The sequence below is a fragment of the Monopterus albus genome, unplaced genomic scaffold (assembly GCF_001952655.1).
Source record: "Monopterus albus unplaced genomic scaffold, M_albus_1.0 scaffold182.1, whole genome shotgun sequence".
Lineage (NCBI taxonomy): Eukaryota > Metazoa > Chordata > Actinopteri > Synbranchiformes > Synbranchidae > Monopterus > Monopterus albus.
In genome coordinates, this window is record NW_018128062.1 from 1,595,388 (window position 1) to 1,621,702 (window position 26,315).

Here is a 26,315-nt window from a genome sequence, read left to right on the forward strand (position 1 = left end):
TGAACAAATATTTGATGTATAGTTTAGTATGATGACATATGCCTACCACTGACATCATTTTTAGAGTAATCTAGATCAATCTGCTAAGTAATACATATTATTTACCTTTTACAGGGGGATTTAATAAGAAATATAGGCTGATTAAGTTTAAAGGACTGTACACATTATCGTCACTTTAAAAGTAATTAGCATGAAGATTCATTCTCCTTAGACGACCCTACAAAAGTGGGGCCATAACAACCAGACCAGAAATATACTAAATGATCATCATCCCCACCCCCATGAGTCAGTGGCTCACAACCCCAACTGAATTTTAAAATATGTATAATATAGAAAAACAACACAAACAGTTATATTGCCTAATCTTTCTATAGATGAGAGAAACATAAGCAAAGTTAAAAGTGGCTATAATTCTAGGTGAATCTGTATTCTAGAGTAAAATAATGATTTATGAATGCAAACATATCTGACCTAAAGCTCTGATGCTATTACAAAACAACATACATGAGATTTCATACTCGGTTTCTTTATTACTTTCATAATTTCAATTTTTTGTATAACAATCAAAATGGCATTCAGTTTCACTTGTATTATTCCAAAATTATGTACAAAAATATTTTTCTTGAGAATGCTCACTTCAAAATCCAACTGAATTGCGTTACGTCTTAAATGTAGATTTTAACACAGAAGTAACGCGTGGCTGCAGGCGTAAATTTTATGTTTTTGGCTGTCCAGATTGCAACAGAAGAACGTGAAGAGAAGAAACATCAGGTTGACAAGCTGAAAGATGCCAGTGCAATGATGCCTATGATATCATCAATGTATAAACAGTGTGTCAATAATTAATAGAACAAAATATAATAAAGTGTTGCATAAATTATACACATAAGCCAAAAACACGGCATATCACACAATTTTTAAATGACACAGTTAAATGTAGAAGTGTAAAACTGATCCCCGACGAGGATGGGATTCGAACCCACGCGTGCAGAGCACAATGGATTAGCAGTCCATCGCCTTAACCACTCGGCCACCTCGTCGATAGCAACATTTTCTTTATATACTACTTTAATAGAACGCACTGATATTCAATCAGCCTGTCGGAGGACAATTTTCTCTGCTTAACAGCCATTACCTTCCTAATTTACTAACAAGCTACACATCACCACATGTTTAAAAAAAAATGGCCGTGCTAATACGTAACGTTGTGTGGAGCGGTGAACGTTTTGACCAGCGGTCACAATAACACATTGCACGTCTAACTCTGTGTAGCTACCAAGTGTTAGACATAGATTTTTTACGTAACTGGATCCAATGGCTAAATGAAACATAATTCAGTATGTGTTCGGTACGCTGGCAATTCCTTTAGTTGTGAAATAGGGTATATTCTGTAGTTTTAAAATTCACAAGAATTGGCCTCCAACAGTAAGCAGTTCATATACTCTTTGCAGAAGCTAACCTTGGCGATGGCATCTTATTCCTCTGTTTTAGGGCGGGTCGCAAACCAGCGTATTTAGGTGCATACCGCCACCTACTGCACCGGAGTGTGTCAATCAGGGTTTTATGTACGCCATACTATAAACACACTACCTTTAACTATGTCCTCAATAATAAACATATCATTGAATTTATACATTTTCACCAAAAACTGAAACATTTTGAGATTCATAAACAGAAGTGTTGCACTGAATTGCGTACAAATGTACACGTGTACTTAATAAAGTCGCCAGTGACTGTATATAGTTGCTCCCTACGGAAATGCCACATCAAGACAATTACAGACAGCCACTTTAGCACAAAAAGACTTATGCCACTCCTGCAGAACACAAATGCTTCATGAGCTCATCTTGAGTGTACACACTATACGGCACAATAAGGCAGCCATTCCCGCGGCAGGTACTTACCATTTCGAAATCTTCTTTATCACTTCTACTTGTGTAGATTTTTTTCCCGAGGCTTTGGAAATCAGCATCCTTGTTCTAGCATAACATTTGCCACTGGCGAACCCAGTATTCACAGGTGGCTTGAAACAAATGCCAAAAAAGACACAAAAGATCCCTTAATATTATATGTCTTTTCTTTATCTTTCTCTCACATGCATACACAAGTTGTTCTGAAGTCACCATAACAAATAAAACATTTGTGTTTTGCATTAACTGGGTGTCTGATGTAGTGCAGTTGCACAAGAACAGCTGGTAGGGTGAGTCATGTTCCCATCTCATGTTCCCATTAGCTTACAGCTGAATAAATATAGCCTATTTCAATTAATGTAACAAACAGTAGGATTCCAGCCCTTTGCCATTTATTAAAGAACTCCAAGTCTGTTAAACTAATGAATGAGTGAACTTTTCTTCACTCCAAAAGCTCCATTAATGATGGCTTTTCATAGTCATCATACACAAGCTTCACTCTGAGTTAAGTGAACTCAGGCAGTGGAAAAATGGCTTTAATGATGTCTAAACAAACTGGAGATCACTGGGAACACTGGAAAGGATTTCAAATCAATCTGAGCACAATAATTCTTGAATGTTTTTATTTCTTTAGTAAGTACGGCTGCACAAGAATTAGTTTTAATAGTATTAAGACATACTGTATGTTTTTCTTTGTATGCATACATGAAGCCACAAAAAGGAAAGCAGAACTGAATTTAGAAAAACTTAATGTTACTGTTTTAGTGTGTACTGTACAAGGCAGGATCAGACATCAGACTGTAACATAACTGATCTAGTTAGCTTTTTTAAACTTGATACTTATTGTAAATGTGTATTACTTATCAGAAAATTAAAGTAAACATAATAACATCTATAATGTAATCTAATGTGCATATAAGATTAATTTATGATATACATTAAAATATTTAATATACCATTCAAAAAAATAATCATTTCTTGTATCCAAGGAGCTTCAAACATCTGTGGGCTGCTTTGGAAATCCAATTTTCCCTGTTTTTCATTTGGATATTTTTATTATAAACAACAAATAAGCAAACAACAACAACAAAAACAGGACAGCTTCCATGGTTTCCTGATTGTTTTGAATAAGTCCTGTGAAATGCTTTTCTTTACAGAGCCGATTCCCTTTACCATTAATCTACCAAGATCTAATCAAGCCAAAATCAAAGTCAGAACTTTGGGGGTCCATGTGTGTCCCTGTTACAGTGGATTGCAGGGGGAGACAAGGATAAAACATCCTTAGAAACATTCAAGCCTCCAGCATGTACATCATTTTGAGTCGAATACCACTGTAGCATCTTCTCCACTGGGTGTCAGCATACTGTACATACAACAGCATCACCTGTCCTTTCTGAGGTGACACCTAAACAAAACTTAACTGGTTATAAAAACAATATTTTCATCTCCTCTAAAATAATTCCACACATCTTTTTACTTATCATTTGCTTTACAGTCAATGCAGCCAGCAGTGCCGGAAGGTTTAGGACTGTAAAGTCCCCATTGTGCCAAGGACCCTGCAGCAAAGAGGGATGTGTAACACTACAATCCAACCACCAGGAGGCGGGCATGTGACGAGGAGAACGTGTTTCTCAGGCCTCTTCTTTTCGGCTGTTTAGAGTGTCACAGCCTGTGGTCTGCTGGAGTATGAAGTCTCTTTAGTGACTTACTGAAGATAACAGGAGACAGGAAATGAACAGAGCCAGAGAAAATGATGAGAGATCATGTTGAGTGTTATTGCAGTCACTTTCCACTTGATTTTGTTAGTGCCATGGCTCTAGGGTTGGCAATGTCGCTCTGCTGGTTGATCCACCACTTTTGTCTATACTGAAATATCTCAACAACTATTGGATGTATTCCCATGAAATTTTATACAGGCATTCTTGATCCCTAGAGGATGAAGACCACTGGCTGATGTTTTCTCCCTCAGGCTTTAGTAGAGGCCAAAAATAACTCACTTAATTCAGTGTATTATATATACTGTATATGTAAATTATTTTTACACTATTACTTGAGGTATTGGTAAAATGGTCCACTACAAGGATAGCTAGGTAAGCAAGATCCTCTAGTATTAAGTAAATCAAGTTTAGTTAACTAGCATCTTTAAATATAACTATTAATTTACCACAGTTGTCATAAAAAATTTAGTCACACAGAAAAAGTTACAGAATAAACAGTATAGTGGTTGGTTCACCAAAAGCAATTAGGGGACCACTTTTCATTTCTTATTAATTTCTTATTTCATCTCATCTTTTATAAGTCATGACATTGGTCAGGTCTGAAAAATAACAGAAGTTTCATATCTATAGTCATGTTGCATCCTGTTGCAGTAGAAATAACTGGTGCGAGTTAATTTTCAGTCACAGGCTGAAAAAAGCTGCTGCCTTTTTTGTGCAACCCACAGACGGGTCCATGGGCTTTTTTACCTTTGTTTTTTTTAAATGCATTTTCAAACACAAGCTGCCAGTATCACACACACCACAGATGTTATTTTATGTTTGGATTCTTCTGGTCCCTGGCACCTCCTTGACAATGTCAAGCTGTGATCTGTACCAACATGAAATCTGTCATATCCCATCCCACATAGTGTCCACTGTATCAGATAAAAAAAAATTGTGCGGTCTGAACCAGGCATGATTGTTTCTTTTGAATTTAGGCTATTAATAACTGAGAGTCTGAGCAGATGACAGTTCTCTCAGGTCTCGCTTCTTCAATCAACTGAAATCCTAAAATTAAAATAATTTCTGCTGTACATATAGATAGTTAAATTTAGCATATTCCTATATCAAACTCCTATATACTGCATACATTCTGACTCTTACATGTTCATTCCCTGGATCTTGAGATATATCAGAAAATAAAGGTGTAAAATTGTAATAATTTTCCATTATATGATCTTGTACCAGACATCTAATCTTATCTACTCTCCTATCAGGCCATTCTCTCTTCTGCTCTACAAGTTGTAAATCTGCACTAGGCACTGGAAATATCCATGGACCGCACCCTGTATTTGGCCCCTAATCTATTCCAGCCTTTCCCAAACCTAGGGTTGTGGCCCATTTTGGGTTCTGGACCCATTTGTATTGGGTCGCCATTTGGCAGAGTAAAATGCATAGCAATGCTGTGATATGTGAATTCATTTTCCAAAATAGAAGAAGAGTGCTATTTTTTTTCTACACAGCTATCTTCAGCTCAGATGTTGTGTGCAAGGCTCTCTCTCTCTCTTTCTCTCTCTCCCCTCAACCTCATCTCGGCATGCATCAATGATTGTGAATTTTCCTGTTGGCCGTATATGTGTTTATAGCATGTAAAAGATCTGGCAACACTTGCAGTGTTCCGAGCAACTTTAATGCAAAGATAGAAGACCAACGTGTTTCTTCATAGAGCCTTCATTAAATGTCAATATCTGCAACGAAAGTACAAAACACTGAAGCTGCTTGGTTGTAAATTGATCAAATGAACATATTACAGAACACATCCATTTTTTTTTAAATAATAATTGATCAGCAACCAAGCATTGAAAATAGCGTCTGTTAAACACTGGCAGTAGCCTACCATGTAAATATACTAAAAAGAAGGAGAGAGGATTGAGGAGGACAGAGAAGGAGCCAGCATAGATTTTACATTCTACTGAATCTTACTGTGTGACTGAAGTAAATTAGAGCTCTGTGCATCAGTGCATATGATCAGGTTTGGTTACTCTTCAAATGTTATTTAGTATTGCATCACATGAAATAAAACAAATGGCAATTGTGTTGCATAATAAACCACACAGCTGCCTATGGTAAGGCAATCAGTAAAAATTTTGAAACAAAGTCCTTCAGTTAATATTTATGACTGGCATAAACTTCATCAAGGGGCCAAAAGTCATATCTTGTCAATGAGCATATTTAAACCAAGGCAACATCTACTTTGCAACATTCAGCATCATGATGGAGAGAGTGCTGTTGTTTGGACTAGTGACTCTGGCCACTTCATACACTGTAAGAATTTATTTACTTATTACTTATAGTGAGCATGATGTTGCCATTAACTGCACAATAACTTACACCAGCTTTGCTTTATGCAGATACCACTTTCTCCTGATGTACATGGTATGTAAATAGTTGTCTTTCATGGAAGAAATTAATATTGCTGGAGATGTGAAAACACTTTAAATCATGTGTGTCTGTTTTACAGAGGTGTATGCGAATGGTGAAGATGAAAACCCCATCCTAAACCCTGGTGAACTATATAATATTTTACTGCAAAACTGGGTATTTCTTACCGATGATAACACTGAAATAAAATGTTTCTCTACCTGTGCTGTAGGTTCAGAGGCCAACCTGTTTGAAGGGGATATTTTAGTTCCAGTGAGTTAAATTTTAACAGAAATACTGCTGTTGCTTAATTGTTGTAAATCAATCTTTCATTGTTTTACTGGCATCTTTGCTCAAGAATATCTACAATACAATATCTATTTCAGATAACGAGCTGAGAATTTGATAAGTTGTGCGTTGGTTTTTATTGTGTGCATCTTTTGGTCATAATTTAAGTTCTGTCTAAACAACTACTTTATGCTACAGGAAGGAAGGAATGCCCTAATTGACAAAAGATACAGATGGAAATTTCCAATCCCTTACATTCTGGGTGATGACTTAGGTGAGTCTTTAAAAAAATTTGATTGCTATTTATTGTAATGAACATATGTCCCACAGTTAGAATATAGTAAGTATGTTTTCGACTTCTAACTGATACACTCATCTTAAGCAATTTACAGTGTTGCAATTCTCACTAATGTTCAAGCAAAAATGCATGAATTATAAAGATAGAAACGTAATCTGATATGTTTTGGTTACAGAACTGTGTCACTTTGCTTCGGTGTCCCATACAACACGTTTATGATTGTTTCTCTTACCCCCTTACCCTTAACGTCTTACACCAGATCTGAATGCCAAAGGATGCGTCCACCAGGCTTTTGAAATGTACCGACTGAAATCTTGTGTTGACTTCAAGCCTTATGAAGGAGAAAAGACCTTTATCAAGTTTGAAAAGAGAGGGGGGTATGGTTCCCGTGTGTGTTCTGGCTCTTTTTTTTGTATTTGAAAGATATACAGCCAATATCTCCTATTACTTTTCAGTGTTTGCTGTATTTCTGTAAATTCAAGGTTGCTGTTCAGTAAAATTAGCCCCACAGACATTTGACTTCCATCTCTATTGGCACTGATTTAAATTCCTCCAAGAAATTACAAAAGCCAGAATTGAGAATAATGGCCACAGACCTCAGAGCAAATAACTCTTAAAGTAAGACTATTTAGTTTGCTGCTGAACAGTGGTCACTCCAGCAATAACTGACAGTTTTGGAACAATGCAAAATTATCCCATAACATTATCTAAAGTTTGCTAAGAGTAGCTAATATTAACCATAATAAGCTACTGGTCATAACAAACCAAGTAATGCTGTAGCAGCAAAAACCCTGAGCATACTGCACTAAGCAACACTGTCTTTTATGGTTAATTAATTAAATATTTCATTTGTAAGAGTAATAAAATATGAAGATACTGTAAATTTATATCTTATGATTCCTCACAGCACATGGAAGTACAGTAGTAATTCACTGGAGTGTCTCTTCATTTTTCTTTGCATTTCATTTGATTTGTCATAGGTGTTTCTCCAGCGTTGGAGACCAGCAAAGTGGTCAGATTCTGTCTTTGGGGCCAGGCTGTGACCACAAGGCAGTGATTGAGCATGAGCTCCTCCATGCTCTGGGTTTTTACCATGAACAGTCCCGCACAGACAGGGATGACTATGTTGACATCTGGCTAGATCAGGTTACACCAGGTATGTCTAGAATAAAACTATAAAATGTGTTATTCAGTTCATCATTGAGAACCATAAATGAAAACCTATAGCACATGTTCAGTCCTTATTAGACCATTTTATGTAGTCTGAGTAATTAAGAGTATGAAACTTCCTGCAGGTCTTGAACACAACTTCAACAAATACAATGATGACTATATAACTGATCAAAACACGGCGTACGACTACGAGTCTGTCATGCATTACAGACCATTCTCCTTCAATAAGAATGAGTCCATCCCCACCGTCACCACCAAAATCCCAGAGTTCTACAACATCATTGGTCAGTACCTCGACTTCAGCCAGATGGACACCTTCAGGCTCAACCGGATGTACAACTGCTGTATGTATATGTTGACCAAGAGAATTTCCTATGTTAATGTTTTGACCAGTTTTTCTACTCTCCTATTTCTTAAAAGTTGACAATGTAGACCAGCATGTTTAAATAATTCTTCCCGTCCTCCACTCCCAGCTGGCCCTCTGACCCTGCTGGACCAGTGTGACTTTGAGCACGCCAGCATCTGTGGGATGATCCAGGCCTCCTCTGACAATGCTAACTGGGTCCATACCAAGAGCACAGCTGGTGCAGAGGATCACACACTACTGGGAAAATGCAGAGGTAAGAGTTAAATAATGTTTCTTTTAAAATCCCAATTACAGTTCATTGTTAAGTTCAGACAACATGATAAAGGGGGCAAAAGTGAAGTTGGGTGCTGTAACAGCTTGTCTTATTTTGTCTGATTTCCTAGATGCTGGGTATTCCATGCACTTCAGCTCAATGGCTGGAAATGCTCAGGACTCTGCGCTACTGGAATCCCGAACTCTCTACCCCAAAAGGAAGCTCCAGTGTCTGCAGTTCTTCTATAAGATGACTGGAAGCCCCAAGGACAGGCTCGTGATCTGGGTTAAGATGGATGATGGCACAGGCATTGTTCGAAAAATGCAGAGAATACAGACCTTTTATGGTATTTATTAAGAGACATGTTTATGGACAATGCATATGTCACAGTAGCATCTTGGAAGTTTACCAGAAATGTCTGTCTTTGCCTATATGAAAAATGTTAAGTTCAATGTTTGGTTAGCTGCGCAGTAGTCTATAAATGGTTCTATCTATATAGTTTCTAACTTCATTACACTCAGTCATCCACTGAAAGGTTTGGAACAATGAAGTAAAGCTCCTGCTTGCTACAGTATCATTATTTTAAAGCAATAGTTTATTATAACAAGATTATTATAACAAGATCAGTAACAGTCTCATTTCTATATGCTAAATATGAAGCGACAGCTACAGGTGATTAAGGTAACTGTCATCTCTGCTTCCAGGCTTTATGCTCAGCTAAGCTAAGCTTCAAATTTTACATTTGCAAGCAAAAATTTGATTTTAGCACGAGTTACTTACTGCTACAATTTTTTTGTCAGAATCAGATATTTCCTGGAGTTATCTTGCAACTTTACCTGTCCAACTTTGCACGTGCTAGCTTTCCCCTCAGCCTGTTAAGCTAATCACAAGCTGACTCTAGATTTAGCCTTAACATGGGAGTGATATCAATCTTCTAATCTAACATTTGACAGCTCTTTGCATCTACTTCTTTATTGTTATTACTGTAACATGAAGGCAAAGCAAAATCTCACCATCTCACATTCCACTACTTTAGAAATGAATAATACTGCAACAAGTAATGAGGTTTGTCATTTTATCCGTTATCCAGCGGACTCTGACCACACATGGAAAATTGCCCATGTCCCAATGGAGGTAGGGGTGAAATTTCGCTATGCTTTCCAAGCTGAGCGTGGTGACCCCTCTGCATCTTCTGGTGGCATCTACATCGACGACATCAGCCTCACTGAGACACGCTGCCCCCACAATGTCTGGAGGATCCAGAACTTCTCCAAGATCATGGAAACGGCTGACATCAACACAGTTATCGACAGTCCTCGTTTCTACAGCCCTGAAGGTTACGGTTATGGTATCCGCATCATGCCTTTGTCAGATTACACTGATTACACAGGGAAGTACGCTGGGCTGTACTTCCACTTGGCGAGTGGGGAGAATGATGTAGTGATGCAGTGGCCAGCAATAAACAGACAGGCCACCTTAGTGGTGATGGACCAAGACCCAGACATTAAACTGAGGATGTCTTCTGCCCGCAGCCTCACTACTGATAAGAGGATAAGTAAGTGCTTCTTCTCTGCTATCCACACAGGCATTGAAACAAGAGCTGGGCACTTGCATGACATTGTACATACAAATTCAGCAGCTTGCCAGCACCGTTTACAGTACATCGACTGCATGTGTGGGGTGTGCCTATGTGCGGATGTGTTCAGCTCTGCCCTCCAGCCTGCTCCTCTTTTTCTTCTTGTCAATGTATGTTTATGAAGCTGATCCATAAAACCCCTGCGCAAATGAGGAATTTCATTGAAATTGAAAACTTTTCAGCTTGCATCAGTGACTCTCTGTCTCATATCACACTGGGTGAATTTGTGTATAATACTGCACGCTTGTGTCTTTCCAAAGACTTTGTATGCAGTCATGCTATTTGAACACAACTTTAAGAGGCATAACTATAATGCTCTAAGGCTGAATGTCAGTGGTTCTCGACCTATTTTGAGTGATATTTTAGTATGAAACAAAATGGTGGACTGACTGATCAGCATCCTCCACCTCAAAACACTTGGCCATCACACATGCAGGCTTTCAGAAACATGAACTCACAGTCAGTTCTTCAGTGAGTACATGTTTCAAATAGTTGGATGACTCCTCACATCGTGGTTCTGTCTTTTTGTTTCCTTTAGCATCAGATGGAAAGTTATTCTGGGACAATCCCTCCAAAGTGGGCAAGTATGACCCTTCCTGTGATTGCTACAGAAGTGGATCATGGGGCTGGAGGAACTTTATCAAGCACTTTGACCTCAGGCGGCGTAATTACCTCAAGAATGATGACCTCATTATCTTCAGCGATTTTGAGGGTTAGTGATCTGTGTTCAGTATTTGTGAAATGAATGTACTGTATTTTGTGAAAATGCTTCAATTCTGAAGTGTGCCAGGAAAGAGCTGACTTTACAGTAATCATTTCTTTGTCCACAGATATAACATCTCTGATCAAAACAGAGGTTAAGCCAATTGAGACAAAGGAGTAAGGTCATGCATTCCTAATGAAGGTGAGACATTATATGCTTTTTTGCATCACCTGCAAAGATTACATGACACTTGTATGTTCTCATAATCATGGAAAGCTTTTTTTGTTTTTTTCATTTTTAATAATCACATGCAACATACAGTATGCAGCTGGGATAAGAAGAAGAAAAACCTGTGAAGATCAAGAAAGAGTGGACAACTTCAGTTATATATTTGTTATATAATCTGCATGTAAAAGTTATATGCATAACAAGCATTTCAAGTTTGTCATCATTTTGAACAAGTTCTTTCCCATTGCACATTTCATCTTAATTAAAGCTGTTAAAGAACAAATTGTTGGTAAGTTTCTTTTGGATTGCATTTGGTGCATTTATGAAAATATGAATGACCATTTGAGTTTATAAAATCAGCAGAATATACACTTGAAGTTTTAGTTTGGTAACCTTGTATTTCCATTATGCAAGAGTTACTATAATACAACACTGATCAGTCCTTTTAAAAAGATCCATTTTACCCTTAACTGACTGTTATGGAAATCTCATGATTCCATTTGATTTGAATTCTTGGTGTCCTGATTTGTTTCAGACTTTATTCTCTGCTCAAAATCAGTTCTCAAACAGAAAAGAGGGCACTATTTTCTGTCCATTTGTGTACTGTGTGTCAATTTATGAATTTGGTCTTCTCAATTACAAGATGAAGCATAAATACTGCTTCAGCTAAATAAAGGTCTCTGTCTGACTGAACAGAAAAAAACAGAGAAGACTTTGTGAAATAATACGTCTCCTGCTTGAATGACAAGAATCCTGCTCCTAATGGTTTCTGCAGAATTAGATAGCATTTGATAATACAGTATTTTCTGTAGCACTGGGGAAACAATTACTCTCAACAATTCTGTCTGAATGCAAAAAGGGTTTTGAATTATTTTTGAAATTTTAAAGCTTATCATCAAGTGATCAAATCATAAATGCACCTATACACTTGCCATAGTTGAAGATAAACTGTAGATAACTCTAATATGCTGCACTGTGCCACCTTATTTATTGCAAAAACATATTATTAACACTGTAAAAATCAAATTTTAGAATCTGTGAACTGAATCAGACTCATAAAACACCCAAATCTTGATTCATACTGTAGATAAATTGATTTCCCTCATCCTTCTTAATGAGAGGGTTCACACATTTTACAAATTAGGTTCAGTAGTGCCTGAGTACTACTCAGTACTACCTTTGTAAACACAGCCTGTGGCTCTGGAGGAGCATGTCAGGTCAGAGAAAACAAAACTAATGATGTCATCAGGGTTATCTCAGTCTGGGCTTGGAGTCTAATCCACACATTTTTACCAGAAATTCATCAAGTCCTAAATGGCCATATGCAGTAGGTTGTACTCTCAGATACAACCCATAAGTGCTTTCTTGAATAAATGCCTGTATGGTGGCAGGAGATATTCCACAGATACACTGCTAAAAACATGATTGAAAAATAAACAACTAACCCTTAAGGATATGGTCATGGTTTGGGTTTAAATAAGCTTAACTTTATTAATCTTAGAGAATCTTTGTTATTATGACTTTTGGAGCTTGACCCTCACTAGGACCTAAAAGTCTGCTGCTTTATTGTCTTTGCTCTTTTAAACCTTAGCCAGCTGTACTGACATTTGATATCTATCAGTGTAGTACTAGTGTTTCAAGAAATGAATAAATAAATAAATAAATAAATAAATAAAGATAAAGGCAGTGCAGTTTAGAACCTTATCATCAGGTATCAGAGGTGTCTTGGCACAACAGGTCTAACAGTCAGCACTTTATAACCTGTTCTGTGTTTTACTCTTTGCCTATATCTTCAATCATAATTCAAGAACTGTAGCACAAGCCTTGAACTCATCACCACTCTGGTAAATCTCACATCCCTACACAGGAATTGAATTAACTACAAGCAGTTTCTTTACTTAAGGCAGGGAGAATATGGTTTTGACACAAGCAGCCCTCTCCTGGTTTATGATTACATGACTCGGTAAAGTTCAAACCACAGACGTCAGAGAAAACCCAATCTCAAAGAAGCCCAAAATCAACATAATTATCAATTTTACTACATTTTAGATCAGCTCATGTCAGTCTGTTCTTGATTCTGGTACATCTTGACAGTTTACTGCTGTCATTACATATGCATGCCAGATTTGCTGGCATGTGTCATTTGTGTAACAAGCAGTGAAGACACTTGTGAAATGTTAGCTACTCATTAAACACAATAATTCTGATCAAAGTTCCCATCTTTTTCCTGTCTTTATGGGTATGTTTGGACTGGCACTACGTTTCTCTCCAGACAAAGACATGGGCTCCGGAGACAGTTTGAAGTTTGCTGTGCTAATTGGTATCTTTGTGGTTTTTAAGGTAGAGCATTTTTGAAATGTAATTGTACTTTTAGACTGAAATTGGTAAAAACTGTCTCTGTGGAATGTATAAATTAACATATGAGTCTTCTTCTACCTTCTTCTTAGGTGCAAGCTGTTCCTGTGCTTAGGGGTTGGTTTTTATTAAAAGTACTGGTCATACTCTATGCACATAAAACATGATTTTTGTTTGTTACTTTGTAGCTTTAACAAAAAATTTCACTTCCAGGTGACAATGCAGATGCAGGTGAACTGAGGGATGACATACCTGAGATCAACAGAGGTATGGTTTATAAGCCTTGCCTACTGTTGGTGTCTGCCTTCTGATTAAATGCTTTCTTGCAGGATGTTCATCTAAACATGTATTTTTTTTAAATTCTAGAGTTAGAGCACCTCTTTGAGGGAGATATTGCTGGTAATGTAAGTATACAGACTATGAAGATGTTATGTTTGACAATAACAGTGTATTTCTCTCAATGTTTTCAATGTGTCTTGTTGCAGCCCAGTAGAAATGCAATCCTTGATCAAACGAGAAGATGGAAGTTTCCCATCCCCTATGTCTTAACTGATTCCTTAGGTACACTTTCCACAATGGAATACCTTTGTACTGAGACATAATTTGATGGAATGTTAAAACATGTACTGACTGGGTAATTAATTTCTGTTACTTTAGATCTGAATGCTAAAGGTGTGATTCTTCAGGCTTTTGAGGAATACCGTTTGAGATCCTGTGTGGACTTCAAGCCCTATGAGGGAGAGAGCAGCTACATTTCCTTCACCAAGCTCTCTGGGTGAGACGCAGTATACCAGGTTGACTCAGTCATGATTATGGCATAACTTTATAGGCCATGCTATTGAGTCATCAAACTCCAGAGATAAAGAACCAAAGATTAGGAAATGCTAATGTGATGAAATGCTATTTAATGAAAGCTCATCATACAGTAACTGTACTGGAGGTTAATTGTTGATTTTTCAATTTCATCTATTCAGATGCTGGTCATTTGTTGGAGATGATAAAGTAGGTCAGAATTTATCCATTGGGGCTGGGTGTGACACCAAGGCCATTGTGGAGCATGAGCTTCTCCACGCTTTGGGTTTTTACCATGAACAGTCTCGTTCAGATAGAGACGACTATGTTAGGATCTGGTGGGACCAGATTGAAGAAGGTGGGTCAAAATGATTTTGTCTTGGCTTCATATAATTTTGACAAATTCTTGTTTACAAAGACATTCTTACCACCCAGTCAGCATCTTGTTCTGGAAACCTCTTTTGCAAATGTTAGCATGCTATCATGCTTATTAGCACTAAACACAAAATTAAGGGATGATGTGAACATGCCAGTATTTGGTCATTAACCAAAGTATGGACGATTCAAAAAACACCAAATATACCATAAAAATCTGCCGTATAAGCAATATGTGAAATCATCATTTAAGTTACCAGAGTCGTGACCTTAATCTTCTCAGTACAGCCTTAGTTTTATTTGCAAAGTAGGTTGCAGGTTGACTTTTGATGGTTGTCTTCCTGGATTAAAGATGTCTTTTAATGTTATGCATAACTAAGGTAGTTTCCAAAACGAAATGCACACACACACACACACACACACACACACACACACACACAAAATTACAAAGTTGGCAGGATCAAAGTTTAGTTAAAAAAAACGTAAATACTAATGAATGAAAGTGAACAATTCAAATAAATGACCATATTTTAAGAAGGCTGTACAGTTTATAGCTTCTACATATACATATACTGTACATATTTTTTAGTACTGTTTAAGGGGTTGATATGCTGTTGTGTGACTGTCCACATGTTAGTGACAATGTTACTCTTCTTCTTACAGGGAAGGAGCATAATTTCAATAAGTATGAGGATGATTTCATCACTGATCTCAACACACCATATGATTATGAGTCTGTTATGCACTACAGGCCATTGTCTTTCAACAAGAATTTGAGCATCCCTACAATCACTACCACCATACAGTACTTTAATGAGATCATTGGCCAGCGGTTTGACTTCAGCGCTGTAGACATCACCAGGCTCAACCGCATGTATGACTGTGGTAAGTGTCTCCTCTCATGCCTAAAGGTTAGATAAAGGCTGCATGCTCATGTCCTGGACAGGAAAAGTCGTTATGAATCTGTTAAGTCAAGTAATGGAATGGTGCAGTGGTGACCTTTATAGCTCTGTGGCTGTGGTGTTTCAAGGTGTGTAGCTGTGGGAGCTGATTTGTTGTCATAAATACAGTTATGTTCTCATCCTAAGGCTACACTAATCAGTATGTTCACATTAACAATGGATCAACGGGGAGCAACTGTGGTTGAAGGGCGACTGTGGTTCAGTGGGTAGAGCAGTCGTCTAGCAACCGGAAGTTCGAATCACGGTATCGGCAGTCCACATGCTGAAGTGTCCTTGGGCAAGACACTGAACCCTCAAGTTGTCCCTGATGGTTAGAGCCACCGGTTGAGTTGGCGCTGCCTTGGTTATGTACCGGAAATTCAAATTCCTTGTGTGTGTAACATGCTTTGCCAAATAAAGGTGATTATCAAATGTGAAAGGTGCTGCTTGTATTAAAAAACCCACAGATAATTATAACCTAACTGTGGTCCTGTCAATTTCACCGGGCTTTTTAGTCTACTTTTAATCACTGTTTTGCTATTCTAGCCTTTAACTCTGCTCTCAGCCACAGCAGCAAACACATTTTGATAAACCCACTGGGCGCTACCCACTCAGCACCAAAGAACAAGCAGACAAAGTTGGAAACCTGCTTGTGAACACAATGAAGTGCTTAGCAGATAAAAAGCCAGAAATTTACCTCAGGAGTTGCAGGACATAAAAACAGAACTAAAAGTAAAGTGAATATCAGACTAACTTTCATCAGGTGGGCAAAAACACAAATGCAAATAAATGCTAATGTTTCTTTGTGGTAACTCAATGTACTGATGTAACTTACTGTAGGTGTTTGAGTAACAATGTAGTCCTCTAATTTTCTGTCTACACTGGGTGTGACAATGCCTCACACTGTGTAGATAGATACTGTAGCAGCTGCTTGTGAGAACCATGTAACTCCACTTTAGCAAATACCTGAACCCTCTTATAACATCCAACACGAAGGGTTGTTAAAATACAAATATTACATACTTGAGGGAAATTGTATATAAAGTCAGATTTGTAAATCATCTTTCAAACCAACAAGGCAAAAATAATCAGGTTTAGTGATTGTGTGTAGAAAATGTTAACAACTGAAGGTATTAATAATTGGAAACTTGATAACTGTCCTGTTGCAGCCAACACGCACACTCTCTTGGACCAGTGCTCGTTTGAGCTGAACAACATCTGTGGAATGATCCAGAGCGAGGAAGACAATGCAGACTGGGTACAGACCTTGGGTGTTCCAGCTGAAACCGATCATACACTAGCAGGGCGCTGCAGAGGTAATGAGCAAATCTTTTTCAGATCACAAACAAAAATGTATCAAACATAAATTTCAATCAATTTCTAAAAGAAAAACTCTTGTAATCAAACAAATTATGACAAATTGTGTCTTGTGATTAATAACAGTAACAGTGATTATTGTATTTAATTTACTCTAAGTGTCCCGGTAAGCCATGCCAATGATAAACTATTGTTGGGTCCTGGCCCTGCAGCATCTACACAAAGATCAATAGACAATTAGATCATTATTAAGCAGCAATGGCATTTTGGTAGCACTTTCATGTCTCCCTATATGTTATTTCCAAGCAATATACAATACAAACATTTGAAAAATGTTATGTAACACATTTTAATTAAGTGTTATTTAGAATATTTGTCAGCAAGTATAATAGACAAACATAAGGTGAGGCTTCTGTACTGTATAAATTGTTAATAAAGGAACATTAGTTAAAACATTTGTTATTATAATATAGTAGCAGTGAAGTATGTCTTCATAGAGGAAGTTATAATAACATTCTATATCTGTATACAACCACATTATAGTGAGTAATAAACTATTTATTAAAGCTTTATATAGTTCTAATATATTCTAGGGAGGACTGTTTAAATATTACCAGGATTTTGATTGCATGTGAGTGTAAAAAATGTACAATGGAACATTAAAAAATTAGACAAATTAAAATGTCTTCAGTGAAAATGGTTCATTAACAAAACATGTCCCAATCGCCACTTCTCTTCTTAGATTCTGGCTACTTCATGAAGTTTGACACATCTTCTGGTGTAGTTGGAAGCAGTGCCTTGCTGGAGTCACGTATTCTCTACCCCCGGAGAGGCGAACAGTGCCTGCACTTCTTCTACAAGATGACTGGACCAGCTGGGGACAAACTGGTGATATGGATCAGGACTGATGATGGGACAGGGACTGTAAACAGTCCTAAGAAAATCCACACCATCACTGGTATTTTCTCATTTATTTGCCAACACTATACATTGTGCATTCCACTGGAATTCTGGAAAGGAGCTTATATTTACTTATAAAATGTTTTCTGATTTGTAGGAATCAGTTTTAAAAAAAATAAAAAGCCTTAAAATATTTTGTCTTTTAATACTGCAGCTAGAGTTATTACATGATTGCCATACTCATAAAAAACACACACTGCAGCATTAAGTAGATTACTAAATCACCTGCTTTTTGTCTCTCAGGTGATGGAGATGATGCCTGGAAAATTGCCCATGTGACACTCAAGGTCACAGACAAGTTCCGTTATTTCTTCCAAGGCATCAGAGGATCAGCTGACTCCTTGGGCGCCATCTTAATCGATGACATCACTCTTACTGAGACCATTTGCCCTAGCGCTGTCTGGCAAATTCACAATTTCACAGGCCTCCTTGACTCAACTTCTCTTGGCAGTTCAGTTAAAAGTAAATGCTTTTACAACTCGGAGGGCTACTCATTCGGTATCAGTATTTACCCAAATGGAAGAGAGGAGGCCTACCCAGGCTATCTTGGCGTAGCCTTGCACCTCTGCAGTGGAGAAAATGATGCAGTGATGCAGTGGCCAGCCCAAAACAGGCAGGCGGTGATTGCTGCCATGGACCAGGACCCTGACATTAAACTCAGGATGTCTTCTACAAGAAGCTTCACCACAAGTAGGCCCCGACCACAGTCATTTAAAAAATGGGACATTTATGAGGAAGATAAAAGCTCTGGTGGTAACCATGGTAATATACTGTATAAGGTCACTTTTTGTGACCAGCCTGTGCCCAAGAGTGTGGTGTCTGAACCCAACCTAGATCCGACAAGCTTATAGTAAATAATGTCCTAACCCAACCTGGGGCTTTGTACACTGTTTTTCCCCTTATCATTAAATGAAGCAGCCTAAAATTTGACCTACATGTCCAAACCTGACCCGAACCCAAACATAATTTCTAAATTTCTGCCGGAACCTAGGCTGAACCCTCGACTACCAACGGGTCCCTTCGAACTTGGTTCGAGTATCCACACTCTAGACCAGGCCACAGTGAATTTTCACTTGACTCTGCAGTACCCCTTTAATGTTTAGTTGTATGAACAACAACTTCACAGTTTTGGTTCAGCTTCACCACTTATATCTGCTCTATCTTTACCAGCTTCAGGAAAAGTCTTTAATAAACTGCATTTTAACTGCCTGGCACCAAACTAGCAGGGGAACATAAAAACAGAGCTAAGAGAGAGTGAATATTGCACTTTAATTCATCAGGTGGTAAGAAATAAAGGTAAAAATACTGTTAATGCTAATATTGTTCCAGGTCTGCTGCACATGTGTAAATGAACAACTGCTAAGATGTTTGCCATAACAAGTTTATACGGTAGATAATATATCAATATTTCCTTTATAGCTTCTTGCCCTGGTCAAAAAATCAATTGATTTAGAAATGCCTTACCATAAACTTTTTAGATTAAAATATCAATGTTTGATATTTCCCAAAACACAAACATTATCACTTTATAAAGTTGATATGGTGAATGGTGAATGTGTTAGCAAACAGTTAAAAAAAAAAAACCCTTAAACCCTCCATAGAGAGTATGCATGTCCATCACTATGAGGGTCCCCTTTTACATCCATCCATCCATTTTCTAAACCGCTTAGTCCCAAACGGGGTCACGGGGGGCTGGAGCCAATCCCAGCCAGCCCTTTTACATACAGTACATATTAGTTATTTGATCTAGTGTTAGGAACACCCTTCTTCTCTGTTTGTTCTAACCAAAACTGTTCGTATAGAATACAGTTCTGCATTATCTCCCACTTTGTTTCAACCAGTATGTAAAATTAAGAAATAACATGTTTCCTTGTGGCTTTAAGTGTACCTGTTGCAGTGAACAATGAGGGAGTGTACTTCTCGAATGTTTTCCCCATCAGACACTTCTGCCTATTGGAACAGACCAACAGCCACATCAGGAGCAACATTGGATACCACCTGCCAGTGCTACCGTGGTCGGGATTTTGGCTGGAGCACATTCATTTCTCACAAGCATCTGCACAGAAGGAGCTTCCTCAAGAACAATGACCTCATCATTACTGCTGATCTTACCGGTGAGAATCAAAAATATCTGATCTGCCAAAGAACATTTGGCATTGACATTTAAACTCTAAACTATAATTACTTTTAGATTTGCTCTTTTCCCTGCTACTCAAAATTTTCTCTCAATTTTCTCTCATATATTCAGATATTGCCATGGTAGCACTGTTTTGTTCACATGTTGTCTTACAGATTTGACCCACCTGATCAAGACTGAGGTACCTGTCAAACCAACCACACAAAGTAATGAGTTTGCAGATGAAAAGCCAATCAATGAGGTGCAAATGAAACCGGAGGTTCTAAAACACAGAGAAGCACGTTCTGCCAACCCCTGTCAACCCAATCCATGTTTTAATGGAGGCGTGTGTGTGGAGAGTGAAGGGAAAGCTTCCTGCAGGTGTGTGTTTATACAGAATGTGTATATGTATTAATAAGTTAATATTTTTAATGAAGACAGTGGAATTCACCAGTGGTTAGAAAATTGAGGATATTTTAGCCTGCTGTAACTTTGAATAGGTCTAATTTTACATTCAAATTTATGGTTTGGCACAGGCTAGATATTGTTAGCTTTAGAGGTGCTAATAAGCAGATTCTTCAACTTTGTATAGAGTCCTTATGCTGAGCTAGATTAATCTTCTTGTCAATTTTCTCATCCAAACTTGGACAAGGAAAACATTAACCAAACTGTCAAACCTTTCCTTAAAAGTCTTGCAAGCCAACATTTCAAGTGAACCAACCAATTTCATCCCCAACAAAAACACAGTCTTTTTGATCTGTTTCTCTGATGCTGCAATTGAGTAGGATTCCCTAGCTCTCCTAACGTACACAGCCGATTTATCTAAGTTGAATACTAGTGCTTGGTATGCACAAATCTCTTCCCACTGCACAAGTTAGTCTTGCCAGGACAGGTGGCACAGCACCGGTGTGCAAAATGAATCAAATGTCTGGGATGCATATTCATGCGAAACCTACAGTTGAAAGCAATTAATTTTCCATTATGAAAACTCTGTGTCTGTCTGCTGCCTTTCAGGTGTGCAACAAGCCAGGCCACTTACTACTCTGGAAAAAGATGTGAGGAGCTGAGCGTGAACAGAAGCATTCTGGGAGCTCTGATTGGTGGCACAGCCGGGACCGTAGTTCTGACACTGACCATTTTAACTGTCATCAGGAGAGCTCAGTGCAAACCCATTTTAAAAGACTAATGTGTCCTCTGCATTTATTCAGAAGCAAAATTGCAGCAAAATTGTGCCAAGGCTAGAGAGAAATATTGGCTAAATAGGGCTCACTTTTAGACACCAAATGCATCTACACAGATTTTACTTTAGACAAGCCTACAAGCCTACTTTACATAAACTTAGACCTTCTCCCAAAATACAAATTAATACAGGACTCACTTTTAAAATTAGTTTTTTTCCTCATGGGATGGTAAAAATAGTAAATTAAGAATAACATTTCAGCCAGCACCAGAAGGAAGAGTAGGACAAAAACCAAAATAAGCCCAAGAACTACAGCAGTTGTAGAGGGACTGTGGAGTCGTCTCCCAAACTAACAACTACAGCACAGCATGAATAGTTTTGTCCCATGTCTGGTTTATTTGCATAAAAGTCATCTTATCTAGTCTGCTAAATTACATTTATTTTCTAAAGGAAAAAAAAATGCAAGTAAATAAAAATCTTTGGATTAAATAATTCAATCGTGCATGGTGTGACAAACAATAAAAGGCATTATATTCCTTATTTTTATTTCACTACATATTCTGAGACACACACTGTGTTTATACACACATAGTATACAAGTTATAGTTCAAATGTCAAACTGTGTACATTTATAGGCTTTCATTTCAAATAAAATAATCAAATTAAACAAGACATCAAAATTAATTTTGTTCCATATATAGTCAGCACTTAATTTCTAAGTGTACAGAATGTACAACATCAAATTAAGTAGTTCAGTCATTTAAAGCATCTCCTTCATCTTACACAGTGTAAGTATTGTTTTTCACTTCATGTTGGAATTTGATCTTCCTTAAACAGTGTCACCACATGACCTGGATTTATAAATTACTCCATATAGCAAAGTTAGAGTTAATGTGTAAAGTACTACTACTACTACTAGTCTTGTCAGATATACTGTATACATATCATAATATTGAATCAATAAATAAGATAAAAATACCAGTGTTCTATTTAATATGTTTAGCTAGCAATTAACCTGGTTTTAGGACAACCATCCACACCACTGTGTCTGTGCAGAAACAATAATCAGTATCAAAACAAATCTTTTTCTGTCTCCACAATCTGAAATGTAGAGATCACAAATGATTTAGAAAATTTATAATCTGGATTTACAAATCTCACAAAAAATATCAGGTGCAAACCTGTTTCATTTCTATTAAAATTGACTGACCAATTTCATATAACCTGCCATAGCCTGTTAAAATGCTGGTTTGCCACTGGACCTTGCTGTGACAAACCACACCACATGCATTATGATTGCAAAAACACAAAACTGAAGTATCATTATGAAATAAACAAAATATTATTACCTTCCTTTACAAGAGGTGTTAAATAGCAAATAGCTAAAAGTGTTAGCGCTCATTTGCTGCAATAAAATGACAAACCATTTTACTAATTAGAAATGCTTCTAATTTTTAAAAATTCATGTGTAGGTCTGTCTGTCAGACAGTCCCATGTGTCTAGACTGAAATATCTCAACAAATATTAAATCAGCTGCCATAAAATTTTGCACAGACATTCTTTGTTTCAAGATGATGACGGTGATCCCCGCACCATCATCAGGTTAAAGGATTCACTTATCCGGTGAAAAATCTCACAATGAATTGATTGGCACTAGTTTTTGTACAGACATGGGTCAGAATATGAATTCTGCTCAATTTGGTGATTGCCTGACATTTTCCTCTAGAAGAAGTTAACTACAATTCCCATGGTGCACAGTGGGAAGTAACATCCAGTCACAGAGTTTAAAGTTTAGGTACCATATGTGCGCCACCTATAGAAGATGGAAGATAAAGATGAGAAAACAGTTGAATTCAGTTCTTGGTCATAAATGTTGGTGAAGTCAGAAACTGCTCTGATTTGTGCCTCTGACTTCTCCTTGGAAACATCAGCTGAAGCTTATAGGTGTTGTAGTACTTATACCTGTCTGCTATGCTAAAATGAGGGACAAGGCATGCTTTTACAGAAGTAAAGTTGAATTAGCTAAAACTAGTGGGCATAACATTTATCTTTAGGTTTGTAAAATCTGTGATTCCTATGTTTCCATTTTACGTACCAATGAAAATGTCATTTAAAGAAAATTTGAAGTGGAAATACAGAATGGGGTAAAACATTTCCAGAACCAGTGGTCCCTCCCACACCTCTACTGGATAGATAACCATGAACTTTAGTACAGACATCTATCCCAAGGATAACTGGTTGTTAATAGCTTATACCTGGTGAACCCATTAGCCTCCACTATACTTTTTGTTTAATGCTAATTTGCAAACATTAGCATGCTAACACACTAAACTAAGTGGTGAACACAGTAAACATTATACCTGCTAAACAGCATGTTAGTACTGTCATTGTGAGCATGTTAACATACTGCTGTTGGCATTTGACATAAAGCGCTGTTTTGCTAGTCAGTGTTGCTCCATACAGATGCTCGTGCATCAACCCAAGCAGAACCAAGTTTACAGGCTAAATGCATCCACAGGTCTGAAATTTAATTGTTACTGAAATGTTTCATCATTCAAAATAAAGCAAATACCTTGTTAATAAGAATATACAGTAAAACTGACCTCAGTCTTCATTTGTCTTTCGTGTATGTGGTTGAAGTCAAATTTTTCATGCTCTCACTTTTTCCTTTTGATTTTGCCTGAGGGTAGAAGTAAACAGATTTATGATGTGCATTCCCATCATTTAATGATGTAATTCAAAATAAAATTATGGGTAAACTCACCATTATGCGCTTAATCAGTTCTTCTCGAACCTGATGATAATAATAAAAAAAAAAGTTCTTTCATAAACTGTGCACATGGCAAATACTAAACTGCAGAATTACTGACAACACTTTTAGGCATTGTTATATTTTTACTGGGCCTTCAGGCATCAAACCCATGTCTCCTGTGGCATAGGCAAGAATTCCAACATTAAGATATTGACATACTGTCATAGTCTTAGTGTATTATTCATTTGAATTGTTTCAAAGTATTTCCCTGTTTGTGACCACTAGAAATTTGAAAGGTTTTTAGTAAATCAACAAACATAAAAACAGTTAGACAGTATGATAGATATTAACATACCTTCTGCTCTGCAAAACACCCTGTTATCAAAATGAAAAGGCCCTGCAAGAGGAGAAATATGTGCAGCAGGTTTTAGACTTCATTATGTAGATTGAATATGAATTTCATTTTTTCAAATGGGTGCACCTGCCATAGCTGAGGGTCTGAATAATTTTATAAATCAGAGATTTAATTCCCTGATTTTTAATACATTTGCAAAGACTAATACTTTCCAAAGTGACTGTATATACAACTCATCTTTTTTGGTTACATAAGTGTTTGTTGTCTAACCATACCCTTCCAATCACACATCGGAACTGAAAATATTTTAGTGCTTACAGAAATGTAAAATATCAACCAGGGATACACAGAGCCAATATGCTGATGTTGACAGTAATGGATGCAGCAGACCAAGATATACAGTATTGTCCTATCCCATGCATTCTTCTTTTTTTGTTCAGAACCTGGTGCTTACATTATCCACACTACAACCCTGAAGCCTGACTTATGGCTCTGCCACTCCAGCAGCTCTTTCCTCTTTTGTGTTTCTGTTCATGCTTTCTGAAGGCCTTTGTGGTGCTGTGCTGCTAGGAGTACAAATTTTTATTGCATATGCATTATGTTTTATACTTTTTCGTGAGCTCCCGAGTTGGGGGACTCTGGGAGTAGTGGCCCCACTCCACCTTCCTTACGGGGAGAAGCTGGAGATTCCCTTGGAGATACGATGTAAAATGCGGGGCCGCAGAGCTGGTGTAAAGTGCCGGGACAGCAAATGGAGGTATAAGCCATGTCTACCATCTATCATTATGGGAAATGTCCAGTCCAACAAGGTGGACGAGGTAATGGCGCTAACGAGACTGCAACAGGAGTACAGAGAGTGAGGCCTTTTGTGCTTCACCGAGACCTGGCTGAATAATGACATTTCTGACTCTGTGGTCTCCCTGTGGCTGCCTGTGAGCACGCACAGAGCGCCGTAGGCTGCAGACAATCCTCATCTCTGGGGATTTTAACTATGCCTCCCTCCCCTTCTCTGCCACCCTCCAAAAACTTCACCCAGTATGTTAATTGCTGCACAAAAGACAATAAAACTCTGGACCTACTGTATGCAAATGCCAGGAAGGCATGCACCTCAAATGCCAGGAAGGCATGCAATACTCAAATCCTGGGGTAAAATGCATGGTTAATATGCACATATATAAAATCTTGTTTTTGATTTCTCTCAAATACTTTATATAGTTGTGTTTTAGGTATTTTTGAGTAGTTTTTCAGAGATCCTCATGGCTGAAATACTGGTATTTTCCTCATTGCAGGATTAATTATAGGAGTAATATTCTTGTCTTTGATTTCTTGATCTCTTGAATACTATATTTTGTCTTGTATTTTGATTTGTTCTCAGGGATTAATTGTGGGAGGATCATTCTTGTTCCTGATCGTCTCTCAAATACTATATTCTATTTGGTTTTAGGTACTTTGGAATCTGTTTCTCATGTGTGTGGTGTTTGCTCTTATGATGCTTTGTTGCTGCTCTCTATTGCTTCTGGAACACAGGAATTTCCCCATTGTAGGATCAATAAACTCCTACCTACCTACATTTGAATCTATTCAGACCCTCTGCTGTAGGATATGTAACGATGGTGACTGACACTGAGTGGGTCATGTTGGAGTTAAAACTAACAGACAGTGACGTGCGGTCAGGGGAGACAGGTGAGGCAGAGCCTCCCCTGTCAATCTTGAAAAGAAAAAAAAAGTTAACCATAAAATATAATAAATGTTAATATTTGTCGGCTGGTGTGTTGTAGGCCCTTTTGCCGTTCGAATCCGATGTTGAAGGAATTTTTTTCAATAAAGAATAGCAGAATTTTCCGTATGTCCCGTTCAAATACATGGAGGAGATGCACGATGAGGCAGCACTTTGCCTCTCGGTGGATCGTGTAATCCTCACAAACTGTATACGATGCAAATAGTGTGGCTGTCCCTCTATATATCACAAATAAAATGCTTTCAAACACTCTGATTATATGCTCTGCCTTGCCATAATCTGGATAATGTATAAAATGTAGTTCTGTAACGTGTTTAGGCTGCAGATTAACCATAAAACCCAATAAAAAAGTTACTCGCTCGGTGAGGCAAACAGTACGCCTGCCTCAAGGCAGAGGGCGCTAGTGAGCCCACAGATTCTTGCGCTACCTACAATCTTCTTCGTGCTTGTTTATATTTCC

At 37.7% G+C, this 26,315-nt stretch overlaps 2 protein-coding genes and 1 non-coding gene across 3 annotated transcripts; 2 read left to right on the forward strand and 1 right to left on the reverse strand.

Moving 5' to 3' along the window:
* Window positions 1–958: 958 nt before the first annotated feature.
* On the reverse strand, window positions 959–1,040 carry trnas-gcu (transfer RNA serine (anticodon GCU)). The gene has a single exon. It is a non-coding gene; the product is annotated as a tRNA-Ser (tRNA).
* Window positions 1,041–6,109: 5,069 nt separating this feature from the next.
* Window positions 6,110–11,140, forward strand: mep1a.1 (meprin A, alpha (PABA peptide hydrolase), tandem duplicate 1). The gene is made up of 12 exons (XM_020616987.1): window positions 6,110–6,173; window positions 6,261–6,301; window positions 6,515–6,590; window positions 6,874–6,991; window positions 7,595–7,770; window positions 7,910–8,131; window positions 8,261–8,407; window positions 8,538–8,753; window positions 9,498–9,962; window positions 10,588–10,755; window positions 10,874–10,947; window positions 11,068–11,140. Exons 1-11 carry the CDS (start codon window positions 6,110–6,112, stop codon window positions 10,924–10,926), a joined length of 1,746 nt encoding a protein of 581 aa, XP_020472643.1. The 3' UTR covers window positions 10,927–10,947; window positions 11,068–11,140.
* Window positions 11,141–13,215: 2,075 nt separating this feature from the next.
* Window positions 13,216–24,977, forward strand: mep1a.2 (meprin A, alpha (PABA peptide hydrolase), tandem duplicate 2). Its single transcript, XM_020616988.1, has 15 exons — window positions 13,216–13,314; window positions 13,422–13,446; window positions 13,543–13,601; window positions 13,698–13,733; window positions 13,815–13,890; window positions 13,987–14,104; window positions 14,304–14,479; window positions 15,160–15,381; window positions 16,607–16,753; window positions 17,497–17,712; window positions 17,958–18,404; window positions 19,655–19,828; window positions 20,007–20,211; window positions 20,845–20,991; window positions 24,746–24,977. Exons 1-15 carry the CDS (start codon window positions 13,216–13,218, stop codon window positions 24,975–24,977), a joined length of 2,379 nt encoding a protein of 792 aa, XP_020472644.1.
* Window positions 24,978–26,315: the final 1,338 nt, after the last annotated feature.

Coding starts and splice junctions, on each gene's coding strand:
- mep1a.1 (XM_020616987.1), top strand. CDS start 6,110: ATGTGTGTCTGTTTTACAGAGGTGTATGCGAATGGTGAAGATGAAAAC. Junction 6,174..6,260: donor AAACCCCATCCTAAACCCTG/GTGAACTATATA, acceptor CCTGTGCTGTAG/GTTCAGAGGCCAACCTGTTT. Junction 8,408..8,537: donor ACTACTGGGAAAATGCAGAG/GTAAGAGTTAAA, acceptor CTGATTTCCTAG/ATGCTGGGTATTCCATGCAC.
- mep1a.2 (XM_020616988.1), top strand. CDS start 13,216: ATGTTTGGACTGGCACTACGTTTCTCTCCAGACAAAGACATGGGCTCC. Junction 14,480..15,159: donor GTGGGACCAGATTGAAGAAG/GTGGGTCAAAAT, acceptor TTCTTCTTACAG/GGAAGGAGCATAATTTCAAT. Junction 15,382..16,606: donor CAACCGCATGTATGACTGTG/GTAAGTGTCTCC, acceptor GTCCTGTTGCAG/CCAACACGCACACTCTCTTG.